This window comes from Terrapene carolina, unplaced genomic scaffold, assembly GCF_002925995.2.
Source record: "Terrapene carolina triunguis isolate 2854851 unplaced genomic scaffold, T_m_triunguis-2.0 Scaffold113, whole genome shotgun sequence".
In the NCBI taxonomy this organism is placed as follows: domain Eukaryota; kingdom Metazoa; phylum Chordata; order Testudines; family Emydidae; genus Terrapene; species Terrapene triunguis.
This window is the reverse complement of record NW_020664464.1, coordinates 16,812,060-16,836,202: the sequence shown is the minus strand read 5'-3', so window position 1 is coordinate 16,836,202 and position 24,143 is coordinate 16,812,060. Positions and strand designations below refer to the sequence as shown.

General features: G+C 42.6%; 1 protein-coding gene across 1 annotated transcript in view; it reads right to left on the bottom strand.

The window, feature by feature from the left end:
- Positions 1 to 7,633: 7,633 nt before the first annotated feature.
- Positions 7,634 to 24,143, bottom strand: part of SLC1A1 (solute carrier family 1 member 1) — a 28,470-nt gene continuing 11,960 nt past the window's right edge. The window contains exons 8-11 of the mRNA XM_029911693.1: positions 18,318 to 18,440; positions 17,525 to 17,719; positions 16,644 to 16,778; positions 7,634 to 9,524 (exon numbers count right to left, since the gene is read on the bottom strand). Coding sequence (XP_029767553.1) covers positions 9,278 to 9,524; positions 16,644 to 16,778; positions 17,525 to 17,719; positions 18,318 to 18,440 — 700 coding nt within the window. The 3' untranslated portion in view covers positions 7,634 to 9,277. The remainder of the gene's footprint in view (positions 9,525 to 16,643; positions 16,779 to 17,524; positions 17,720 to 18,317; positions 18,441 to 24,143) is intronic.

Genomic DNA, 24,143 nt, shown 5'->3' with positions numbered 1-24,143 from the left:
GTTTCCCCCAGTTGCTGTTACCTTTGCCGCTGCACTGATGGGAGCAATAATGGGAGCAGAGGTGTATGCAGGGCACTGGCCTTCTCGGCACTGTTGTGAGCAGGGTTAAATGACACCGTAGCTAAAACGGCAGTGTATGGGCTACAAAGGAGCACAATTGCTACCTCTCATGGGGCTGTTGCAGTGGGGGAAATGGTAGAGATTTAGGAAAAATAGGCTAGCTTCAGTGCAGCTTTTGAAATCAGAATCTGGTCTCTTAATCTAAAATCTCAGTACTCAAGTTACGACATTTGATCAATTTTTGACTTACGTTGATCTGCAAAGTGCTGCCAGATGTGTCACGTCCATCTCGATGTTCCGTGGATTTCAACAAAAAGCCAAGTGGGGTGATGCAGCAGCAGCAAAGGGGCTAGAATGACAGCACTCTGGTCGTGACAGCACCTCCCTCTTTCAAACAGTGATTCTTTCTCTGGGTTCCACAGAGGAAATCCATCCATTTTAGGATTTAAATATGGTGCTGGGCAACTAAGAACAAGTGAAACAGGTCCCTGGTAATGGAATTATGAGCTTGGATTGTAACAAACAAAAACATTTCCTTAAAAAAAAAAAAAAAAAACTCGCCTGTCACAGTGTGACAAGCTGCATTTAGAAAGAAGTGTCTTTCTCTTAGCGGTGTCTTTTTCTCTCATTAATTAATCCTCGCAAGACTCTGATCAGTTAAATAGCTTTATCCCCATTTTACAGGTAAGGAAACTAAAGCACAGATATAGATGACTTGCAAAAGACCACAGTGGAAGTCAGTGCAATCTCTCCAGTGCTTCTAGCTAGTCTTACTGGGATAAGTAATGGCACACAGAAGTTTCAGAAACACACAATACCATCATTTTTAAAAGTTATTAAAAAAAACCCATAGCTGTCCTAGTGATTGTCAATGGCCCTTCAGCCTTACAGGGAAAAGACCTGCATTTGGGATGCACCTTGAGTTGACACATCTGGCTTCCGACTAAGGGAGTGTCTGATGCAACAGCTGGAACTGTTTTTTCCCTGGAGCAGAAATGACAATAATTTTGGAAGAGAGAGTCCATATAGGTGCTAGGATGGTGGCAAACAGCTGTGAGAAAAGTAGGGAATAACCAATGTTTGGGGACCTGGGGCATCAACTCCAGAAAATGGAAATGATAGGGCCAGATTGTGACACCCATTTATACTGGCTGGTACCTTACTGCACAACTTTCCTGGATGATTTAAAGGGACACATGGTGACAGGTACTGTTCAGTGTAAGAGCTCATACAGAGAGAGGGATTAATTTAAGGTCAGATTGTGATATCCTTACTCACACTGAATAGAACCTTGCTTCATGAGTAGTCCTGTTGAAGGAGATGTACTAAGGAGCTATTATTAAACCTGAAGAAGAACTTTGTTTCCATTTTTGTAATTTTAATTTTATTATTATTTGTTCTAAATAAATGTAAAGTAGATGAAAAGGAATTGAGTATGTGGAGGGAGGGGTCTAAATTGCTCACCCCTTCGTCCAACCTTTCTAATTTTCCATTTGTGGCATTGCTGTCTGTAGGAACCGGGTAGCAGAGCCCCAGGGAGTTCTTTTTTAAATAAAATCAGCAGAGAATTAATCCTTCTGATGCACTTGACATCACCTTTGCTGAAAACAAAAAACAAAACCCAACCCCCTGCACACTACCACCCTCGCTGACCAAACGAAACAGAGGGTGAAGTCCTGGCCCCACTGAAGCCAATGGGAATTTTGCCATTGACTTCAGTGGAGCCAGGATTTCACCAAGAATGCTCAAGCCCTGCCTAGTACAAGGCCAGGCTTTCCTACGCTTTGTTACAGCCACAGTCTTTTAGGCCCTGTTTCTTCTACAAGTAGTTTATTTTTAAAAATATTAAATGGATGAAATGCTGGTGGGAAAAGTCTAGCTGACAGCCTCGGGTGGCTGAGGTCCTCCATGCATCCAGATGACTGGTACAGGACAGGCAGTCAAGTCTAGGTTGTTCTCAGCATCACTTTTGCTCTCAAACTGGAATTGCCTTGATGAGAGAGCTTTTTCCCAAATGGTTTTCTTGGTCAATTAATTCTACAAGAGTTCAGGTGCCAGATTGTCACAAGTGCCTCCAAGCTGTCAGTGTTTCCTTTCCTTCAGCAGTCGTGACCCCACTACTGGAATACTTGGCAGAGGAAGGATCTATAGATTAAGTCCTAAGTAACTGTCAAGCAGCAATAGCATAGGCGTAGTGCCAAGTAGAATCCTTTACAAGAATATGCCCTGCAAGCTCTTTGGAGACGAGACTTACTACTTTCAAGTGCTGTGTAAAAAGTGGCTTTGTGTCAATGAAGAATTCAGCTGGTTTGTCTTTCTTAAGGTGGTACTGTCCTCCCTGTTATGTTCCGGATAATGTGTGGAGACTAGGGGCAGATCCTATGAACATTTATCCCAGCTGGGGATCTGCCCCTAACTCTTTCTCGCCTGCATGGGTTGCTCAGAGTTTCATCTAATGAATACCAGCTTTGCTTTCTAGCTCATTTGCTACTCACTGTATGAGCCATTTGGTGACAGCAGAAAACTAAAGCTCCAGTTGAAATGACTCCTCAACCACTGATCTCAACACTGATATCAAGATTCTCATGCCTAGGTTCAGAACACTAGGAATTGTCTGAGCCCAATCCGCCATTTGCCCACTTCAATTATTGTTTGGGCTGCACAAGAAATTCAGGATCGGGCCCTTGGGGGTTTGTCCCGTGCGGGTTGCTGTGGCCGATAGGATGGCTATTATTCCTGTCCTGTGTGAGCCATGCTGGTTCATGGTTTTTAATATGTGATGTGCAAATGGTGTGGCAAATGGCCAACGCTATTGTGGTGGGTCCAAAGCTTTTCCTTGGTGTGATGGGTCAGGGCGCCGCCCCTTGCCCTTATTCTTGGGCATCAATGGCTCCGCTAGTACCCTGGTGGGGGGAGAGGGGAAGGGACCTGGGTCCCAGCCCGCTTGGCTTCACAGGCTTCTTACCCTCTTTCCCCTTGGGCAGGGTTTCTCTTGGTCCTCTGTGCCTGGGGAGTCCCTCTGCTCTGCTTGGGCAGGGTTTCCCTTCCCCTGGTACTCTGATCCTCTGGTCAATTACAGTACTCCACCAAACTACTGTCAGCTCTCTGTCCCTTCTCCTGTCTGACTGAAGCAGGGTTTTTTTATTAGGTCTCTGGCAGGGCCTTAATTGTCTCCAAGTGCTCTAATTAACTTGTAGTCTCCTCTCCTCAGTCCACAGGGAATAAGGCCCTGATCATCCTGGGGCTTATATACCTCCTATCTATCACTCTCCTGCTCCCCTCTGGCCTTGCTGTATCACATTAGAGACCACAATAACATGTATGTAGGATAACTAGTTACCCATCTGACTGCAGATGTGTAGCTCTGAGCTGCTGCCTTTTCATTTTATAAAGACCAGGGGCCTAACCCTGTTACTGTTACTCACATGAGAGAGGATTTCAAGATTAAGCCATCCATAAGTGCCCATACTTTTTAGGAATCTGTCCCCTTGTGCTTAGTAAATTGTAACTAATAATCATGGGTTTCCTTGCATGACAAATGCTTTTTTCTTAACGATGTAGGATGCCATTTTGTGACTTTTGTATTCATTAGCAATCAGAGCCATCCCTTGGGTAGGTCAAATCGGGGAGACCACTCTGGGCCCCCCAGCTGTGGTTTGGTGCAATTGGCCAGCACGGTCAGCCCCGGAAGAGACGAATCCGTCACTTCTGCCCTGGGCCCTGTACCCTCCTAGGGATGGCCTGCTAGCACTCCAGGCTCAGAAAGAGAACCCCAGCTTTACTTCTAGTTAATATACTACAGTAACTCCTCACTTAACGTTGTAGTTCTGTTCCTGAAAAATGCGACTTTATGCGAAACGATGCTAAGTGAATCCAATTTCCCCATAAGATTTAATGTAAATGGGGGGGGTTAGGTTATAGGGAAATTTTTTTTCACCAGACAAAAGACTATATATATATATATATACACACACACACACAGTATAAGTTTTAAACAAACAATTTAATACTGGTACACAGCGATGATGATTGTGAAGCTGGGTTGAGGTGGTGAAGTCAGGGTGGGATATTTTGCAGGGAATGCCTTACTGCTAAATGATGAACTAGCATTTGGCTGAGCCCTCAAGGGTTAACTGGTTGTTAATGTAGCCTCACTCTACAAGGCAGCAGGCATGGAGGGAGGGGAGAGAGCATAGCAGACAGAGAGACACACCGTGTGTCTGAGAGCGAGAGATGCACATTTCCCCTTTAAGTAGCTGACCCCAGTCTTAAGTACACTGCCTTGTTAATTAGATCAGCTTGCTGAGACCACAGCTGCTACCTGGAAACTCCCTCCGTCCTGAACCCTGTCACGTGTCCCCCCTGCAATATGGGGTAAGCGGGGTGCAGGAACAGGGGGGAGGGGGACACCCTGACATTAGCCCCCCACATCCCCCCTCCCCCCGTACAGCAAGCAGGGGTCTCTGGGAGCAGCTCCAAGGCAGAGGGCAGGCGCAGCACATGGCAGTGGGGGAGGGACAGCTCAATGCCGGCAATTGCTAGCCTGCTGGGCAGCTGCAGCACAGGGAACTTAGGGGAGTGGGGAGCTGACAGGGGGGCTGCCAGTCCACCCTGATTACAAGCCCCCACCAGCTAGCTCCAACGGGCTGCTCTTCCTGCAAGCAGTGGACAAAGCAGGCGGCTGCCAAATGACGTTAGAAGGGAGCATTATACAACTTTAAATGAGCATGTTCCCTAATTGATCAGCGACGAAACAACGTTAACCGGGACGACTTTAAGTGAGGAGTTACTGTAGAACTACAGGTGGGGAAAAAATCCCTGCTATTGCAGCAGGAAAACAATGAGCAAGCAGAACAGAGAGTTGTAAATTGCTCAGAGTCCATGCTATCAACTGCAGCGATGACCAGCAGTGGATGGAGTTTAAAGTATTCATCTGTATGGCATGGGGCCCAGATCTTTGACTGGGGTTCCTAGGTGCTACCTTAATACAAATAATAGATAGTAACAGTAAAACTTTTTCTGCCATCATGATGAAATTGCCATGGATTTACCTGCTGTAAGTGGGAGCATAACTTAAAGAATGACACCCATTTGCTAAGAAAAAGAGACTGGACACAGAGTTTCTTTGACTTCCTCATTTCATTTAATAATTGCTCAGCATGTCATTACTACAGTAACAAATCCAGTGCTTGTTACAGAGGGAGACCATGACTGGTTATGTGGTGATACACTTACAACTTAGGGTCAGACTGAAATGCTCTATGCTCTAGTTCCACTGTCACCCTTCTCTGTGTACCCTGGAGATGTATTCTCAGGCAGAAGCATACAGTAAGAGCGCACAGATGGTGTGTGTGTTATTGTGTGAAAGTCTATGGGCCTGATTTTCCTCCTGACTTACACCACCATACGTCACTGGTAATGCCACTGAAGCCAATGGAGCAATGTATGAGTAAAAGTGGTGGAGATGAGAAAAGAAGCAGGCTTGGAAGAGAGAAAAAGGCTTTGTTTAGAATGGTATTTGCCACTTTCTTTTAGTTGTCAAGGCTAAATGAGATCAGCAAATTCCTCTGGGTCACATTCTGACCTGTTTTTAGGCACAACTCACTTTCAATGGGAACTTCTGTGTGAAAATGGAGGGCAAAATATGGCTCTTTAGATGGTAATTGCTGGGTTTCAGTGAAGCCAGTGGGAGTTATTCCTTTGACTTTGGCGGGGCCAGGAATTGGTCATAGGAAAATCCATGATAGCCACCACTCTTCTTTCTTTCTTTATTATTTAAAATATCCCAGCCCCTGCCACCCTGCGCCAGCCTGCCACTGGAGCGACATCAGTTAACACTTAACCGGTTAAACAATATAATTTTAATCATTTAACTGGTTAACTTTTTAAACCGATATTTACATCCCTAAGCCAGATGATCCCTTTGCATACCTGCTCAGGTACCAGCCGCAACATAGGAGGAACAGAGAACCTCTGCTCCATGGCAGAGCTAGCATTAGCCTTTACAAAGTAACATTAGGAACATGGCCCCATCCCCTCAGGAGAACTGGTGAGGCCTTGGTGGTGTGCGTACATGCACCTGTGTGCACACACACACAGCATTCTAAAGGAGCGGTGTCCAGATGCAATCTGGTGGTCCAATGGGGCCTGAACCCCTGTAACCCAGAGGAAGGATAAAGCTGTTAGTCTGGGGTTTTTTGCTGGTGAACTTAAACAATAAGCAATTTCCGTTCTTCTCAAGGAAGATACAGGTATAAGCAAATAGCACATCATGTTTGTGTGGCTTCATTTTTATCTTCTAAAATTTACATAAATGTATCATATATGCTAACTAGTTGAAGTCCCTGTCTTCTCCATTGGTTCCCGGAAAGATTTCCATTGAGACCTCCAGTCTCACTAAATTTGGACAATCCAGCCTGAAGGGTTTTAAGAGTTGTGCATGATTTTGAACAAGAGACTCCCACTGATTTCAGTGGAAATGGCATGGCTAAAACCACGTGTGCCATTTAAAGAATGTTGGGTCCAATTCTGAGGTTGCTTGCGCAGTCGCATAAGGGCCTACGGCAGCAGTAACATTCTGTTTCCCTTGTGTGGGGGCCAGATCTGTGGAGAACCCTGGAAGAAGGAATCCACACCTGCACGCAAGGGAAATGATTTCTGGTGTGGAATCTTGGCAGGATAATGTGGAGGGAGAAGGCAAGCGCTTGGCTCACGCTTGGTGGTTCACACACTAAGAAGCTATGTGGCCAAAACTACATGTGAGCAGGAGTGCCGCCAGCTTTTCTGCCGCCCTAGGTGGTGGAAGGTCCCGCCCCAAAATGCCACCCCCCCTACAGAGGCGGCGGAAGGTCCCGCTGCGGAAATACCGCCGCGGTTGCCACCCCCCAAATCGCAGCGCCCTAGGCGACCACCTAGGTCGCCTAATAGGTTGCGCCAGCCCTGCATGTGAGGATGGGCATCCCTGGACTTAACAATATCTTCAGTATATGGGTAGATTGTCTGGTGCTGTGGCTCCTCATACCTAGCAGTATCAGTTGCAGGTTGGCTGCATGGGATCCTTAGTGCTAAAGCATGTGTTGGATAGGCGGATCCTTTCCCCTAGCCCCTCTGTAGGTAAAGGCTTTGCTTGCAGTCTTAAAATTGGGTCCCTGAGGGAACAGTCTGCTTTCCTTACTGAAAAGAGCAATCCATACATAATAAAACGACAAATGTTTGCCAGCAAAAGCGATTTAGTAGTGTATTAGCAGTTCATCTGTTTCTTCCTGCCATAGCAGGAGAAATACAGAATTCCACAGAAGGATGATGAGAGGATGGTAGGATGGAGAAAGAATGAAATAAATAAATATTTATTTAGATCACAATGGGAACAGTATCCATAGTGCCTTATAAGAGGCTGGTTACAAAAAAAGACTTAAAAAAAAAACCAAAAAAAAAAAAGGCAAAGCACACTATAGACAACTATGGAAATTGGTGGGTTTTTTTCTCCTATTAACAAAGCTGTACAAATGAAGATTTTATTTACTAGTTCTGCATATGGTAAAGCATTGATTTACTTAGTTTGTACACTCCTTTATTTTGTATAAACATATCAGTATTTTTACTTTAGAGTCACACTGTGTTATAGTTTACAATGTTTATTTTAAATACATACAGGATTATGTCTCGCAGATTTAATTTAAGGTGCAATTTATCAAAACCTACCGTAAGGATTATTTTCTTCTCAGTTCTCTTTGGCACATTTCCAGGTTTACGTAAATACAAAAGTGTAGGATTGAATTTACTATCTAACAATCCAGGAACTTGAATATTTTGACAGCATGTAAATGCAATTTTGTGTTTACTACAAGCTTATTTAAGAAAAAAGAGACTCTTGGGTATGAATTTCAATTTGCTTTGCAAATCAGATGGCCGACATGACGTAGATATGCAAGGCAAACAGTTTGTTCTTAACAGCGATTCCTCCCTCCGGGGAATGATGTTGCACCATGGAAATATCGTATCCAGCATTGTACAGAATGCTTGACATTATGGAATGTGTTTATGAAGAAGCCCATGGTGATGTCGTCACTTTGTATAACAAGTCACTAAAATACATGGCTTCCTTAGTCCAGGAACTTTGATAAAATAGTACGATTTAGCTGGTAGGGCTTGGCACTGAAATGGCGGGGTGTAGGGCTTTTGCAGCTGCAAAATTACACCTGTTCAACCAAGGAGCAAACAAACCAACTAGCTGTGTAAAAGCTTAGCTAGCCAGTAGCATCTCTCTAGAAAAAGGAGTGTCTCATCTACACTTGATATTATGTCCTTCTTTTTCCGAGCGGAAAAGATTTGGAAGTCACCCTATGAGTAGCTATTTTCATCTTCATGACCTCCGCCTGCCCTGCAGCTGAGAAATACTAGGCTAAAATAAAAAATGGACAATACTGAAGCTGTCTTCTTGCTACTTTCAATGGAGATGTTTTAATAAACTATTAAAGTGGACCTAAGTTGGCAGAGAGTTTCACTTTGCAATAATTTATTCAAGTATAAGAGCAAACCTGTAGCAATTTGCTTCACATGCAGAGTTCAGTTCTGCTCTCTGCTTGCATTCATGGGGCGGGGGGGGGGAATCAACTATATAACATTAGAAGCTTTTCCTTGACCAATAACTTCCAACATCCATAATGCTTAAAATAAAAGCAACGTAAAACTTCATAAATGTTAAAACACTTATTGCAGAACCCTTAAGGCCTGTTTTCTTTCTAAAACTGTTTGCCCCATGTATTGTTCAAACCAGCTGCAGAAGTGAACAATTTGGCACATTATCAAGTTACAGTAGGTGTTTTATATGCAGTGTCATTTGTAAAAATGTGAAAGGCAAAAATATTAACAAGAATTCCATACACAGAGTGGCAGAATGGAAGAAAGGTGTGAAACACTGCATGTTGCCCGAGAGAAGCACATTTGCTTCACTTCACTGGCTTGGTTCTAACATCCAGCGTATGAACTAGATGATTCCAAATAGGCATTCCAAAGCCTCATCCATCTTACATGATTAAAAAATGACATATTTTACAACTTGCCTTAATGCCGTCTCATCAACTTGCCCACAGGGACCAAATGCTGCGAATCCAAACAGTGGGGAAAAAAACAGAAGTCTGTGTATCAAATCAAATATACTCAAGTTTGTTATTAGCTTTTTCTTAATTATCCTTCAGTGCCAGCGGAACTGTAGGCTTCAGAACTGTGATGTCTGGGTGAATGATATGGTGTCAGATTTATCTATGGCAAAACCTCCATTGACGTAGGATTTCTTGGTCTCCGGTTCATCATTATCGAGTATTGTTGTTTCCAAGGCAAAAGGATTGACTATGTTGACTTCAGAAGAGACATCCATTTGCTCTAGCTCTCTTTTGGAGAGCTTCTCCACAATCCCTGCACCAAAGGCATCTCCAAGGACGTTTACCATTGTTCTGAACCGGTCCCTATGGAGTAAAAATGTTGGGTTAGACAGGCCAGGATTTCTGGTTCCAATGTGCTTTCTTAGAAACTGTATGTCATTTAAATACAAATATTTTTTAGTAATCAGTTTAAAATTAAACTATACTGTAGACACTGAGCCAGATGCTATACTGGTGTAACTCGTGGGTTTACTCTGGATTTTCACTGGTGTAGGAATTAGGAGCAGAATTTTTTCACTCTTTCCTCTAGGCAATATTATTTGAAAAAACTTGGAATTATTGGTACTAAAAAGTGATTTTTTAGAAACAATAAGTAACATTACATTTCTGTTATGGCCAGGGCCGGCTCCAGCATTTCTGCTGCCCCAAGCAAAATCAAAAAAAAAAAAAAGCCGCGATCGGCGGCGGCAGTTCAGCGGCAGGTCCTTCGCTCCTAGAGGGAGTGAGGGACCTGCCGCCCCTGAATTGCCGCAGGTGCCGCCCCTCTCCCTTGGCCGCCCCAAGCACCTGCTTGTTAAGCTGGTGCCTGAAGCCGGCCCTGGTTATGGCAGAAGTTACCAGGTGGCGATGTTACATGTACAAAAATTTGTAAATTTTACAAATAGAGCTGGGCAAACAAGTGATTTTTTTTGATTCTCTGTCCTGTTTCCACCCCATCCATCCCCCCCCCCCCACCCACCAAAAAAAAAGAAAAAGAAAAGAAAAGAAAATCAGTTTAGGTTAAACTACATCTAAAAATTGTGAAACATTCTGGCAAATTGAAAAAGTCCATTTAGGACTAAACAAATTCATTATCTGTCGTGTTGACAATGAAGTCAATGGGGCAGGAAAAGTGAGTGAGAATGCCTCTATACCTGGTTAGAGTGCTAGTAGAATGTGGGAGACCCAAGTTGAAGTCCCTGCTCCAATGACTGTTTATACATAGTAGAACAGTTTAATCAGGAGAGATCCCTTAACCTAATGGTCAGGACACTATCTTGCAATGTGGGTGATTTCAGGCCAAGGGGGGAGTTGTAACCAGGCCTCTCAAACCCAGGTGAGTGCCCTACCAACTGGGCTAAAAGTTATAAAAGAAGCCACTGCTGCAATGCATCAGAGTCCTGAAAAGCCTTTTTGGGGGGAGAATGGGAGGGGAGCAGAGCAGGGTGGTCAGTATTATTTAGTGAATTGACACAGTTTGTGGTTGGCCAAAACTGCATTTTGGGGGAGAAAAAATATTCCTCCAAATTTTTTTGCCCAGCTCTACTTACAAGTTCTTTTTCATGTGAGCACTGTCCAGTCTTTGAAGAAATGCTGTGCTGTTGGTTGTTTTATTATGAGGGGTTTTTTGGGGTTTTTTTTGTGGGGGGGGGGGGGGGGAAGCTCTGGTGACCAGCTGGAGCATTTGCTCTCTGCCTTAATTGTTCCAACTGGAATCAATTTTCGTTGCAGAGTTGCTCCCTGGGAAGTGGGCATTGGTATTTTGGCTGAGAGTCCAGAAAGGGGCTTGGCTGTGTGCTGTTTGTCTATCTCTGTTTAAAAACAGGTGTCTGAAGTGTACATAAAACAAATTACACTAAGAAATAGCTGGACACCATGTCACTGGTTTCCCCTCCAATGGGAAACTGAGCAGAAAGGCCCCAAATTTGCTTAATAATAATAATAATAATAAATAATAATGCTACCGCTTGGCAGAGGAGTGACCATACTTTGCCATGTAGTGTAGTTTGAAATTTGGGGCCAGATGTAAATTGGCATGGAACTGGGACAGGGAATGTGAAAACTAGTGTGTCTGTTGTTTGTTCCCCATGTGACCTCTGCATGGTTGGGACTTTGAGGGATGTTGATGCCAGTGCATGGGGTGGAGGCAAGAAGCTTTTCAAAATGGCCACGATAGTGCCTCTGGTGGTAATACTTGCACAAATGTTTATTCATGGTAGTTTTATGACTATTCTTGCAAATAAAAAGTCACTCAAATGTTCCCAAATACAAAGGGATTGCAAACACCAGTGAAGTGTATCAATGTTCTTGTACGGATAACATGTATCACACGAGGAAGCGCCCGAGTTAACCCTGCAGTGAAGATGTACCCTTAGAGGTGGAGCTGTGCTGGGAGCAGGAAGGGAGAGGAGCAGTGGTAGCTGAAGGCATTATGCCAACATAGTGTAGGTGGAATGCTTCTGGGAAATGGGGGAGCACACTGAAGAGCAGCCCTTGCATTAGCTTTTGAAAGACACAGGCTCAGGTCCTCAGCTGGTGTAAAATTGCTCCGCTGACTTTGGTGGTATGCTATGTGATATACACCAGCTGAGGCTGTGACCTATAGCATGTGCTCCCTCAGTAAATCCTTCCAGGTGAGGTGGTGTGGGAGGCCTGGCTGCTAACTCAACCCACTCAGAAACACAGCCCTTTGCTGCCAGCTGGCTAGCAAGTCCCCATTGGGGAGCGCAGCTGGAAAATTCTGGCTGCTTTCTGCACAGGAACGCTCCCCAAGCCCTGTCCTGCAGTACACCCATGCTGAACCCCATCTGAACACACTAGTGGAAAAATCAGCCTGATGTTAATTACATTTTAAAAAATGAATTCATCTATTTAAGAAGATTGAATCAGAAAAATATTTTGTCTGGCACAGACTCATTGCAGAGCAAGATACTGCAGAAGCAGCTGCCTCTTCTCTGCCATGCAGGTGCTATCATTAGTCATTATCATTAGAGCTTTGCTGATAAAGGGATTTTACTTTATGGATCCAGTTTTGTGTTATTTGTACTACAACTGACTGTTGCTTAAGAATGGTAGGAAATCAAATTTCAGTGCAGATAAATGTAAGATTGCAGAATCCAAAGTTCAAGGGAGGAAAGAATCTGCATAAGACACAAAACACTAACTTAAAAAGAGGTGGAATATTACCAATTTACAGGCACTGTGCAGTAAAGTTAACTGGCTGTAAATATCAGCACACTGGTTAAAAGCACATAGTGTAGAATTTTGTGATTATACTGAATTCTTAGGAACAGCCCATCTTTTCTTGTGCATGATACTCTCTCCTTTAGATTCTCTTCCTTTCAAGTAATTTCACATTGCTGATGTTAACTAGAAGACCACAGGTCCTGGTTTAACAGCTATGGCAACAACAAACTTCTTTAGGGGATTCCAGGGTACAAAGGTATGGTCTTGAAAATCTGCCCTATGAAATATATGGTATGTGGTATTATAAAGGTTTTATGGTTCCTGAGTTTGGGACTGGTCACATTACTACTATGGCTAGCACAGTAACAGCCATCTAAAGAGCAACTTTAGCACTGAAAAATCTTTCTATTTAAGGGCATGGCACTTCCTAGAGGAGGGTTTTCTGGTAAAAGCATTCTGACCTCTTCCAAACATTTTTCATGCAAACAAAGGTGGGTTGTGTGAGTTGTCCTAGATTGGCTCCCCATCGTGGGTTTGATGCATCTGTCTCTATCATCAGATAAAGGGTAGTCTGAGTACAGTATATCAAAGAAAAGACTGAGTAGCATGACCAAGACAAAGAAACTTGCTGAGATGCTGTAACTCTATGCATCCGTTCTCTATAATTTCTGAGTAACATCAGTCTGACTTGATGAATTGCCATATTGAGATAAAAAAGAAAGGTCATCCCTAACTGCAGGTGGACGTGGAAGAAACTGCCCCCCCTCCAAAGTACTGGATCAGAACTTCCAAGAAAAATATCAGTATGGCTGCTTGGAAGCTAAAGAGGATGAAAGGGCTAAAGAGCTGATGACTCAGAAGAGCGACAGTATTGCTTCCCAGTGGTGCTCCCTTTGAGCCCGATGCACAAATCACTTCTGGTGGGCAGAGAGCCCAGAGTCACAGCCTGGTCGATGCTGTTAGAATTCTCCCTGGCACATGCAACCTGTTGTCTTTTTCTTATATGAAAACTGGGACAATCCAAATTACCTAGCAGTGGTTCTTGTGTCCTCCAGTTTCCCAAGACTGGCGTTTGTTTTGTCATTAGATTAGAGCTCTCCGCTGGAAGATTTGACATTGTTCGTCTGCATTTATTAAGAAAGTCCCAATGTCTGGCACCAAGAGCACCACCCAACGTAAGCAACGAGACTATGGAACAGCAGCAGAAACATTCTACACTGTTCTCAGAAAGAGTTCAGACAAATCTTAGCCTCAATGTTTTCTGGCCCTTGAGTCTTCCTTGTTGTCCCCCTGGAGAAGATCAGTCACCAAAAGTTTCAATTATATGCCAAGTTCCTTGGAACTGTTTAAATCAAGGCACTTAAACTCAATAGCATGGTATATGACTGAGCCTTACTGATCATTTTGACACTGCATGGGTATCCTCATGGCACTGACTAAACTCCCACACCGAATTTACAGCCATCAGGGAGAGAGGATAAAGAGATGGCCATGAGTCATCAGGTAAGAGGATGCCACAGCCTCCCTCATCCACTCTTCCGTTTCTTATTTAGAGCTGTTGTCGCTCAGATTAATGGATTCAGCTACTTGGTCACTTCCTGGAGATTCTGCTCCCTTCTTGGGACATTTTGGGAAAAGAAAGAACATTGCATCACCCCCAAGATCAGTCCACAAAGGACAGAGTTGGTGTTCGTAGCCTTATGAATCTAGCAGGAGATATGATCTCACATTCTAAGAGAAGGTATTTGTTCTCCAATTGTCAAGGCGGTGCATGACCACAAAGCCCTTTTTGTCTTGTTGCTGCTTATGAAGTAACCAGAAGTGCTGGTTTTACATCTTCATCTGGCTAGGAGACTTTGCACTTACCTTTTGGATGCAGCCACAGCCACAGGGGCCCATAATTTTATCATCACAAGACTTGATGATTTCAACATGCTCTACCTTGGACTGACCCTGAAAGCCATCCAGAAGCTACAGCTGGTTCAACATGCAATGGCCTGCCTGCTAGGCAGAGGCTAGGCCTGCCTGCTACGCTGACATGAGCACATCCATTCTATACTTCACATGCTATACCAGCTACTTGCTTAATACCAGATCCGTTTCATTGTTCTGGACCTTATCAGTAAAGCCCTAAATAGGCTAGAACCTGCCACTCTCTCCATACCCCTCGATGGCAAGCACTGAAGATGACAGAGACCAGGTTCTATCATGTGGGGGAATCAGTGTTCTTAGTTGGTGGGCCCTTAAATGTGGAATTCACTACTGCCAGAGGCCAGGCTGAAATGGAGTCCTGTGACCTTTAGAGAATGGTGTGAGACTTGTACTTTTTGATAAACATTCCCCTAAGAAAGTTTCCCCTGTTGGGAGGTCTAGGAGATACATCAACAAGGAAATCGCATCAGTCCATTGGTGAGGGGATGGGAGTTTTGTTCATTGAGGGGAGCTTTGTATGTCTAAATTAAATTTAATGGGACCCTGACAGTACAGAACACTTCAGAAACGTACATCATAATAAAAACAAATTACAATCCCACTGCCCTGTTCATTTGTTTTCTGTGGCTCGATGAAGATGGCATAGACCATCAGTGGTTCTTCCTTGCTTGTATGCCCATGTCTAGACTAGGACATAGATTGTGTATAAAAACATGAGCTAAGTTGTGTTTATAAATTATACTACTTTCCTAGTCTAGACAGGACCTTTGGGAGAGGATTCCACTGTTCCCCCATCTGTTAGCCCACTTTGCAGATACTGATTTACAACTCCAGAGAGTCTCAGGCAACATTAAGGCAGCTGACATCTAATAAGACCCTGGAGACACTTTATCTGGCTGTTTTGGGAATACAGGAATAAAAATGCTCATCCTGTTGTAACTCTGACAGCCATCAGCTGTCTGACCGTGACACACAGGAGGAACGGATGGCTGCACAAAGTGGGTGGCTCACAGGTCAGAGATTTTTCCTGCTATGGTTTTCTTTTTTTAAGAGTAATACTCGGTCACACTTTTCACCTATAGGTCTCTAAGCCTCTTACAAAATGGGTAGCACCATTATCTCCAAATGACAGATGGGAAACTGAGGCACAGAGCGGCTGCTCTGCTCCAACTAACACTATACATCCATGACAGTCAGGACCCAGGATCCTACTCCAGCACCTCATCATGTTGCTTCCCTGGGGCTTGGGTGTCTCATTCTTAATCAGAAGATACTTTCTCCTCCATCAGTCCAGCACCTGGCATTAGGGGTTCCCCAAAATAACCAAGTGGGCAAGGCCAACACTTTTGAGACCTTTCTTCCTGGAGAGAGGTCTGTAAACAAACCTCTAGAATCAGTGGAAAAGGCACATGACAAGCCCCGAGGAGATCTTTCTCTCTCCCCTGGAAAAATAGCTTAACAGGATCAGGAAAGTTTTCATGAGCTGGAAAGGGGGAATCAAGGTGTGTGTGTGGGGGGGGAACATGCCCATGTTGATCTTTCAGAGTGGAGAGCAGCTCACGCAGGAAAGAAGTTGCCACTGCAGAAGCCCTGTGCGACTGTACATTGGACACGTGCTTAGAACTTTTCCCCTCTAAAACAAAACAAAAATCACAGAAGTAAACGGTTTGTGTTGTGAAAATTAGCTGGAATGTTATGTTTGTGGCTTGCATCTGATTACTGCAAATAAATTATGTAACTACCATAACATTATTTTACAAATACCTCTGATTGAAATGGATGTTTTTGCTTACAGTTCTTTTCTTAGTTACATTTTGTAGTCTGTATATTTTGAGTGAGATTTTCATGAACTGAGGCCATTTTCTTGTGTACTCTGTATATGCAGTTACCATAACTGCATTGGTGAATCGGGGCACATGGGTGTATAAACAGGTATTTAACCATTGAGGTGCATATGCAATTGTGGTAATTGGTGTGAGTATTTTTGTATGTATAGAGTGTATAGATCTTGGTCCTTGTTTTTATCAAAATCTGGCCTTGTATGTCATCTTCACATAACAGAATAATAAAAAGGGCCCAGATCTGATCAGACTGTTAGCTGTTTTGATTAACAATGATGTTGTTTATATAATTGTATTACAAATCAGATGTGTGGCAGTGTTATCTCTAACCTACTTTATTTCTAGTTAATTTTTAAACATATTATTGAACAGCCTAGTTAGAAGGAGAAATAAATTCAGGGTTAAAAGTCCGGTCACAGATGTTCATGCACCATGTATAAAATACACTACTGAAATAATTAAATGCTGAATATATTAAACTTACAGAAGCCAGTCAACGGCTATGATAAGGGTAACGTCTTCAGCAGGCAGCCCAACTGCGCTCAGCACAATCACCATGGTGACTAGTCCAGCCTGGGGGACCCCTGCAGCTCCGATGCTGGCTGCAGTAGCTGTGACACTAAATCCCAGACAAATCAGGGAAAAGACAGTTTGAAAATGTCCTCCTCCTGAGTGGATTTCTCTGCTACAATCAGAATTGTGTGCTCATTGAAATATAAAACTAATTTTTAAAAATCCTTCTTCATACTAATCCCATACTTCACTGGGAGTTATACCTGCATAGAGGCATGTGGGATCCAGGACCCCAGTGGGTTTCTATCATTTGCAGATGTTTTTATCAGCATTGTTGTTGACATAGTGGCTGATCACATTTAGGGGTAGATCCTGGCCCGTCCTTGGAAAGGCAAAAAAGGTGTACGGGCTATGAAGCTGCCATGGTTCTGCTGCACAGGGCAAGTACATATACCCCAGTATGCGTTGGAGCTGTCTAAACAGCAGCACTGATGAGGAATTTAGGAGGGGTGGGGGCCATGGCCAATGGGATTGCAAAGTATGCAGATCTACTGGACAAAATGTCCAGGTTGGGGGTGTACTGCAAGCCTCAGCTGTTACTGTACCTACAGCTTCCAGACACTGCAGCCCCATGCCCTGCTACCTCGTTCCTCACCCCAAATTCCTACATAGGTCCTCTGTGCAAGGCTTATTTACTGAGGATTTGTGGAAGAGGTGAAAATTTGACCCTTATTGCTCAGTGGTGTGAATGACAGGTGTGAAATCAGCAAGATTCTATTGGGGTGCCTGAAGTAAATCCACAATTCAGTAACAAAAATAACAACATAACTCATGTTATGGTATCACCCTCACCTAATGGTAATTATTTTGCCAACATCCAACTCTAAGTCATTAAGCTGTGCAATAAACACAGCTGCCACTGCTTCATAGAGGGCTGTTCCATCCATGTTGATTGTAGCTCCGACTGGTAAAACAAATCTGGTAATTCTTTTGTCGACATGGTTTTTTTCTTCTGCACAGCGAAAGGTGACAGGCAGAGTTGCTGAACTGGGTCATAAATAAACAAACAAATAAGCAGCACACTACTAGAATGCCTGTTCTTTTATTAATCTGATGTGCCTTTTTTTTTTTTTTTTTTTTTTTAAAGCCAAACTGCAGTCAAATTCTGCCCTAGGGTGTGAAGGAGAGTTGTGCACATACATTGAAAGTACAGTTTGTCCCTTGGATTGAAATTGTAATTCCTATCTCTTCTCATTCCTGGAACAATAACTGAAAGTTTTAATTATCCTTAAAATAACACAATAAAGCAATGAAACAATTTAGCTTCAGATATTTTGTGAGCAATGAACTAATTTACAGCACTATTTCCTGGACTTACACACAAGAGACTAGACACTAATCTCAAAAGCATTGGTATAAATCCAGGATAACTCCATTGTAGTCAACGGCACACTTTTGGGTGCTATATGAAAAATAATTATAAGAGTAATACTTCCTCTAGGTTTACACCCAATGGATTTACAATGGTTCATGTGAGATTAGGATGAGAAACACAGGCAGCAATAAAATCAGAGCAACAGATAAACTAAAGAGATGATGATTACAAAGTATATTAATGCTAGAGGGAAAACATTATTTTGATTACCTGGAGGAGATCATGAGGGCTGTCAGAAGTGCCTGAGCCATCCCTATGGCAAACCGAAAAGGGTTTTTCCTTACTGTTATTAAGTAGATCAGTGGCAGAACTACAACGGAATGGATTGCAAGTCTGCAAAAGAAAACAGCCTGTTCAAATAGTTAGATCTATCTGATCTCATGGTCTTAATGAGGAGGTGTTAACCAGTGTCCAGTTCTGCCCTCAGATACCTGTGTGCAACTCAGATTGACTTCAATGATAATTACATGCATGTATTCCAGGCCAAATTATGCCCAATTTATGTTAGTAATTTTTGGACAGATGCATTTCTCCTGAAACATTTTTTTTTGGGGGGAGGCATTATATGTCTCTGTTTTCAATGTACAATATGAAATCAGATGAACTAATTAATATATTAGGATCAAAGTCAAACTGAAGATGTTAAAACAAATAAAAGAAATGAAGAATATTTAAACAGAAGAACAGAGGCAGTGTTGAAAAAAATGAAAAAGTCCAAAATATTCTTATAACTAAGACTAGAGGCTAGAGCTAAAAAATGGATTAGCATTATTAAAAAGTATTATATCACCTTTGGAAATATTTTCTGATGGGGTTAAAGGGAAATTTGGTTTACAGATGGGTTTTCATAATGGCTTTGATTACATCCATTTCAACATCACATTTTTGTACTGTGGGAAATTGCATATGTAAATTTGGTTCAAATTCTACTCTGTTAAATCTCGATTAAATTCAACTGAGTTATTCCTGATTTACCCTGGTGTAAATGAGAAGTATATGGCCCTACAGTACTGAATGTTGTTAGAGCTGAAGGATTGTCATTTAACACTGTTACTTAGATCACTTTTATTTGTACTGATAGAATAAGAAGGACAAAATTCTCCCCTCAGATATATGTGAGCAACTCCTGCTGGAGTTAATTGGAGTTGTGGGCATATATCTGAAGGAAGAATTTGCCCCTGGATGTATTAAATTACTATACTTGCCTAGCACACATCTGTTAATTTGAGCATAGAGTTCATGAATGTGTATGCTGCAGCTTGGAAAAGAGGAGACTAAGGGGGGATATGATAGAGGTATATAAAATCATGAGTGGTGTGGAGAAAGTGAATAAGGAAAAGTTATTTACTTGTTCCCATAATATAAGAACTAGGGCCACCAAATGAAATTAATGGGCAGCAGGTTTAAAACAAATAAAAGGAAGTTCTTCTTCACACAGAGCACAGTCAACCTGTGGAACGCTTTGCCTGAGGAAGATGTGAAGGCATGGACTATAACAGGGTTTACAAGAGAACTAGATAAATTCATGGAGGTTAAGTCCATTAATGGCTATTAGCCAGGATGGGTAAGGAATGGTGTCCCTAGCCTCTGTTTGTCAGAGGGTGGAGATGGATGGCAGGAGAGAGATCACTTGATCATTACCTGTTAGGTTCACTCCCTCTGGGGCACCTGGCACTGGCCACTGTCGGAAGACAGGATACTGGGCTGAATGGACCGTTGGTCTGACCCAGTATGGCCATTCTTATGTTCTTATGGGGCTGGAGATATATAGCTTATGTTAAGTATATTTGAAGTGAAATGTTTATGAAAGGTCTGTGAAATACTTCCGGCATTCCAAGGTCACATGCCATCACAGCAACAGCGATTGTCATAGATAGGAATAGTCAGAGCCTGGAAAAGGCATAGACCATATACATGGCATATACAATCTTGGAACTCCTATAGTACCATCACAGGATGTTCTTGGGAGCACGAGTGTGTTTGCAACACCATTTAATGATCTCACAGCAGCTGATAAAGATATTGAGAAAGTCTGGGACCACTTGTTCTGCCAAAATCAGGCAATTAACACAGCAATAGCTACCTACGGAACAGAAATTTACAGTGGCACATAAAATGGGCAAGTTATCAGACTGTAGGGAGAGAGATCTGTTTTACACCATTGGACTTCATAGTTTTTAATCTGTAATGTGAGTGCTTGGTCCAGCAAGCAGAATGGAAGTGAGAGATTCTGCGGGCTAAGGAAGTGGATGGAGAAGGTTTTTTACTCTTTGTAATATTGGAAAAAGGAACTTTTTCACCATTCTGGTTAAAGCAAGTTTAAGGATCATTGGCCTATAAACAGGACAAAAGCAGAATTTTAGGGAGCTGGTTAAACCATAAGTGTGAAAAACAAAACTAAGGTATATATCTAACCATTTAAGCCAAATTTGGACAGAATGGTTGTCTCTAAAAAGTCTGAACCAGGTGTTTAACAGAAAAGAAATCAAGCCCTTTATGATTATGTGCAGAAAGATATTTTAGATCCAACACAACAAGTGAATAAAGAGAGAATGGAAAGAATGTTATGTGCTGGTGTTGGGACCTCTTTTACAAAAAGTTACTAAAGGTAAAATTTTCTATAGGGCCTAAGTGACTTGGGGCTTAACAACTCCCAACTGACTTAGCCACTTTTGAAAATTGTATTCTTAGGTATTGTTAGAATCAGTAATTAATCAGAATGATCCCAAGTAAATATGATTGTGCTCATCTCAGTACTCATGCCAGTAATTTAGTCATATCTTGCTCTACTATTTATGAAAATTTATTTCCAAAAAACTTCCTCTCTCAGTTGATAATAAAATTTTTACAGTTAAAAACAAAAACAAAAACAAAAAACCCTATCAGCAGCGAGAAGGGAAGTCCTGGGAAATAGAGCTCTTCCTGAGATAGAAGCCTGTTGCCCAACAACATAGATAAACATCAGGATTTAAGCAGTTCTTTGCTTTTTAAAGGATCAGAAGGAGCAGATTACAGGGACACCACTTAGTCCCCGGTCCTCTCCTCCCCAGCTTCTCTTTGGGCCCTGGTTCCTCTGGCCTGCTCATGGTGCATTTTAGGTCAATTCCTCTTTCTTTAGGCTGATAAAGTGTCCCCATTTTGACACATCATCTGTGAGATGGAGAAGTACACACTGGGGTAGAGAGATACTGGGGAAGACAGAGAGTGAAGGAGGGAGACATTGGAACCAATTAGGGTTTGGGCGGGAGAGACACTGGGAGCAACATACCCTTGGATGACTTGAAGGAGAGACATTGGGGGTGAAATGCATTACAACCAATCTGAGAGTGAGACATAATGGGGTTCAGAAACACATGAAGACGTTTGGGGATGTGAGAGAAATTATACAGGGATTTGGGGGAGTGGAATAGAGAAAGAGACATTATAGGGTGATTGAGGAACACATTAAAAAGTGGAAGGACAGAAGAAAGAAATCTGGGAAGAGATGAGATAGGAAATGGGAGCTGGAGACAGGAGAAGGAAAGAGGGGATGGAGTGAAAGGAGTGTACAAAGACAGGGACAAAGAATAAAGGGTGAATGCAATGGAAGTTGAGGGCGTTCTACATCACACATGGATAAAACCCAAAGAAAGGCATAGGAAAAAAATGAAAAGATGGTTCCAGAAAATGCAGAACAGAAAGCTGCAGAGAAAGAGGAGACCAAAATATAAAGACAGAGAAGAACAAGAAAGAAGGTCAAAATGGAAGAGATTAATAATGAAAACCCGGCTGGGTCTAGGGGAAAATATAGTAATGAGGATGAGGAGGGACAACTACTGTGCTCTCCTACATAGTAAAAGGGAGCTAGGTATTTAGCTGCCTAAAGATGGGAGAAGGAAGAGCAGGCACCTTTCCCTCATCCCTGCTATCTAATGCCCGTTACATACATTGCCACCCTTACTTCTGTGAATCCGGTCATAAAACCCTCTCCCTTCTGTTCAGAGTTGCAGAGAATGTACTGCCCTTTGCCTTTCTCCATGACAGCTAGAGCATGGTGGCTCTCTGCAGAGTTTCCCATAAGTTCCTGCATAGTCAAGGAGTGTGCATCACTGGGCCTTGCAGAGTGAGAGCCTATTCTCTGCAAAGCTGAAAAGTCAGAGCTCTTGACGTTCGAAGGAGCACTTGAGGACTTATTTACAAACCATTATGCCCTGGGGCATTTGGCTGCTATCTAAACAGAAAAATAGTATGTGTAACAATACTTCATTTACAGTGTAAGTCCTCCAGGGCAGGGAGTGTCTCTACCTGTGTGTTTGTATAGCACTCAGGAAGACATGGGCCTGATTGGGGGCCTTAGGGTGCTAACACATAAAAAATAATAATATTTAGTGTTCTAGATAAAACTGAAGTCAAAGGGCAGTAATAGTCCAGCTAGTGAATACCTTCTCTGGGCTATCTGGAGTTATTAATCTACTAAACTGCTGGACTTACCCTGTATCTTTCTATATGTTCCTGCCTAATTTCTGCTCATGGTTTGATTTATAATTAAACTCAGAAGAATTAGATCTGAATTAACAAATTATTGGCAATCATCAATTTCTGCCTCCTTTGTAAAACTGACAATGTTTCTACAACTAAAATGGAAATTTACAAAAAGTTTAAAACGTATGTTACACTTGTATGTAACCGACACTCTTCTGCAGTGTAATATTTTGAAATATTATCAGAATCGAATATTCCATTTCTGAATATTTATATAGTCATTACATTTCAAACAATCATTATTTGAAGTTTAAAATTATTTCTTGCTAGTCCCAACATGAAAGTGTAAACAATTAAAAAAAACCCAACAACTTTTGAAATAAAAAACCCAGTATCTAACAAAGATTCACAAAAAACTAAAGATCAGATCCTTCCATTTCTTTTTAGAGCGGCTTGTGCTAAACTCATTTATATTACCCTTCCCCCTGCTTGTGAAATGCTTTTGAAGAATAGCGTGTGCCTGTATACAAAGGGGGCAGAAACTCTGAAGGTGCTTTGGATCTGGCCTCTAAACAAAACATGAATAAATCCTCAGTATGCTGAAGAAATTTTGAAGAGCTGAAGCTTAAGGCAATGAACCAACACAATCTGGATGCTATGCTTCAGTGCCTTGGAAACAGACATTTAAATGCACCTAACTTAATGGGACCGTAAGCATGTATTTATCTTTCTAACAGTGTTCTTTGTGGGATATTCCTCAGAGATGTGGATTATCTATTGATATAAGATAAATTGCTTACAGCAGTTAATCTGTCCTTGCTAAGGCCCCAGACCTGCAAAGGGATTAGTGTAGTGTAAGTGTCCAAACACAAGGAGCACTTTGCAGTCATGGGGTCTAAAATAGATTTTTTTTTCTTTGAGTTGCCCTGGATTAAAACTAGAGAGTAAATGCTGCTTTTGTGGCTTTGTCAGCTACTCTTGTCTTGAAGAACCAATGTCTCAGATCATGCCTCCAAATCAATTCACAGAGTAGACTCTCTGGATGCAAATCGTCTGCTCTGTGTGGAAACGGGGCACAGCTGCCTCCCTGGCACCATTTCCTCTCACTCTCCCACACAATGGAGCTGGGGATAGGCCACCAGAGGCTACCACTGGTGTAGGGGCACAGGTCCTTGATGCAGATCACTCTCGCCTCCCAATGATCCCCAGGGAGCGACCAGATTTGAGGAGGGCAACACAACCTTGTCAATAGGTTGGCAAACCCCGGCTGCCAACAAGAAGTTGGTGGGAGCAGCAGAGTTCTTCATGCCAGGAGACTTCCTTCCCCGGCCCCATCCTTCCTGTGTTTAGTGGAGGCATCACCTCATTTTCTAAAGCAACATACCTACTGAGGAGCCAGCTAAGAGAGAGAGAAAGTACTGAGTTCCATATGCACCTTTTCATTTTATGCTGCAAGCACTGGTGCTGGAACTAGGGGTGCTGGATTGAAGCAGTAATAACAAACACCAAACACCATGGTTTCCATCATCAGCACCTCCACAATAAAAATTGTTCCAGCACCCCTGGCTGGCATGC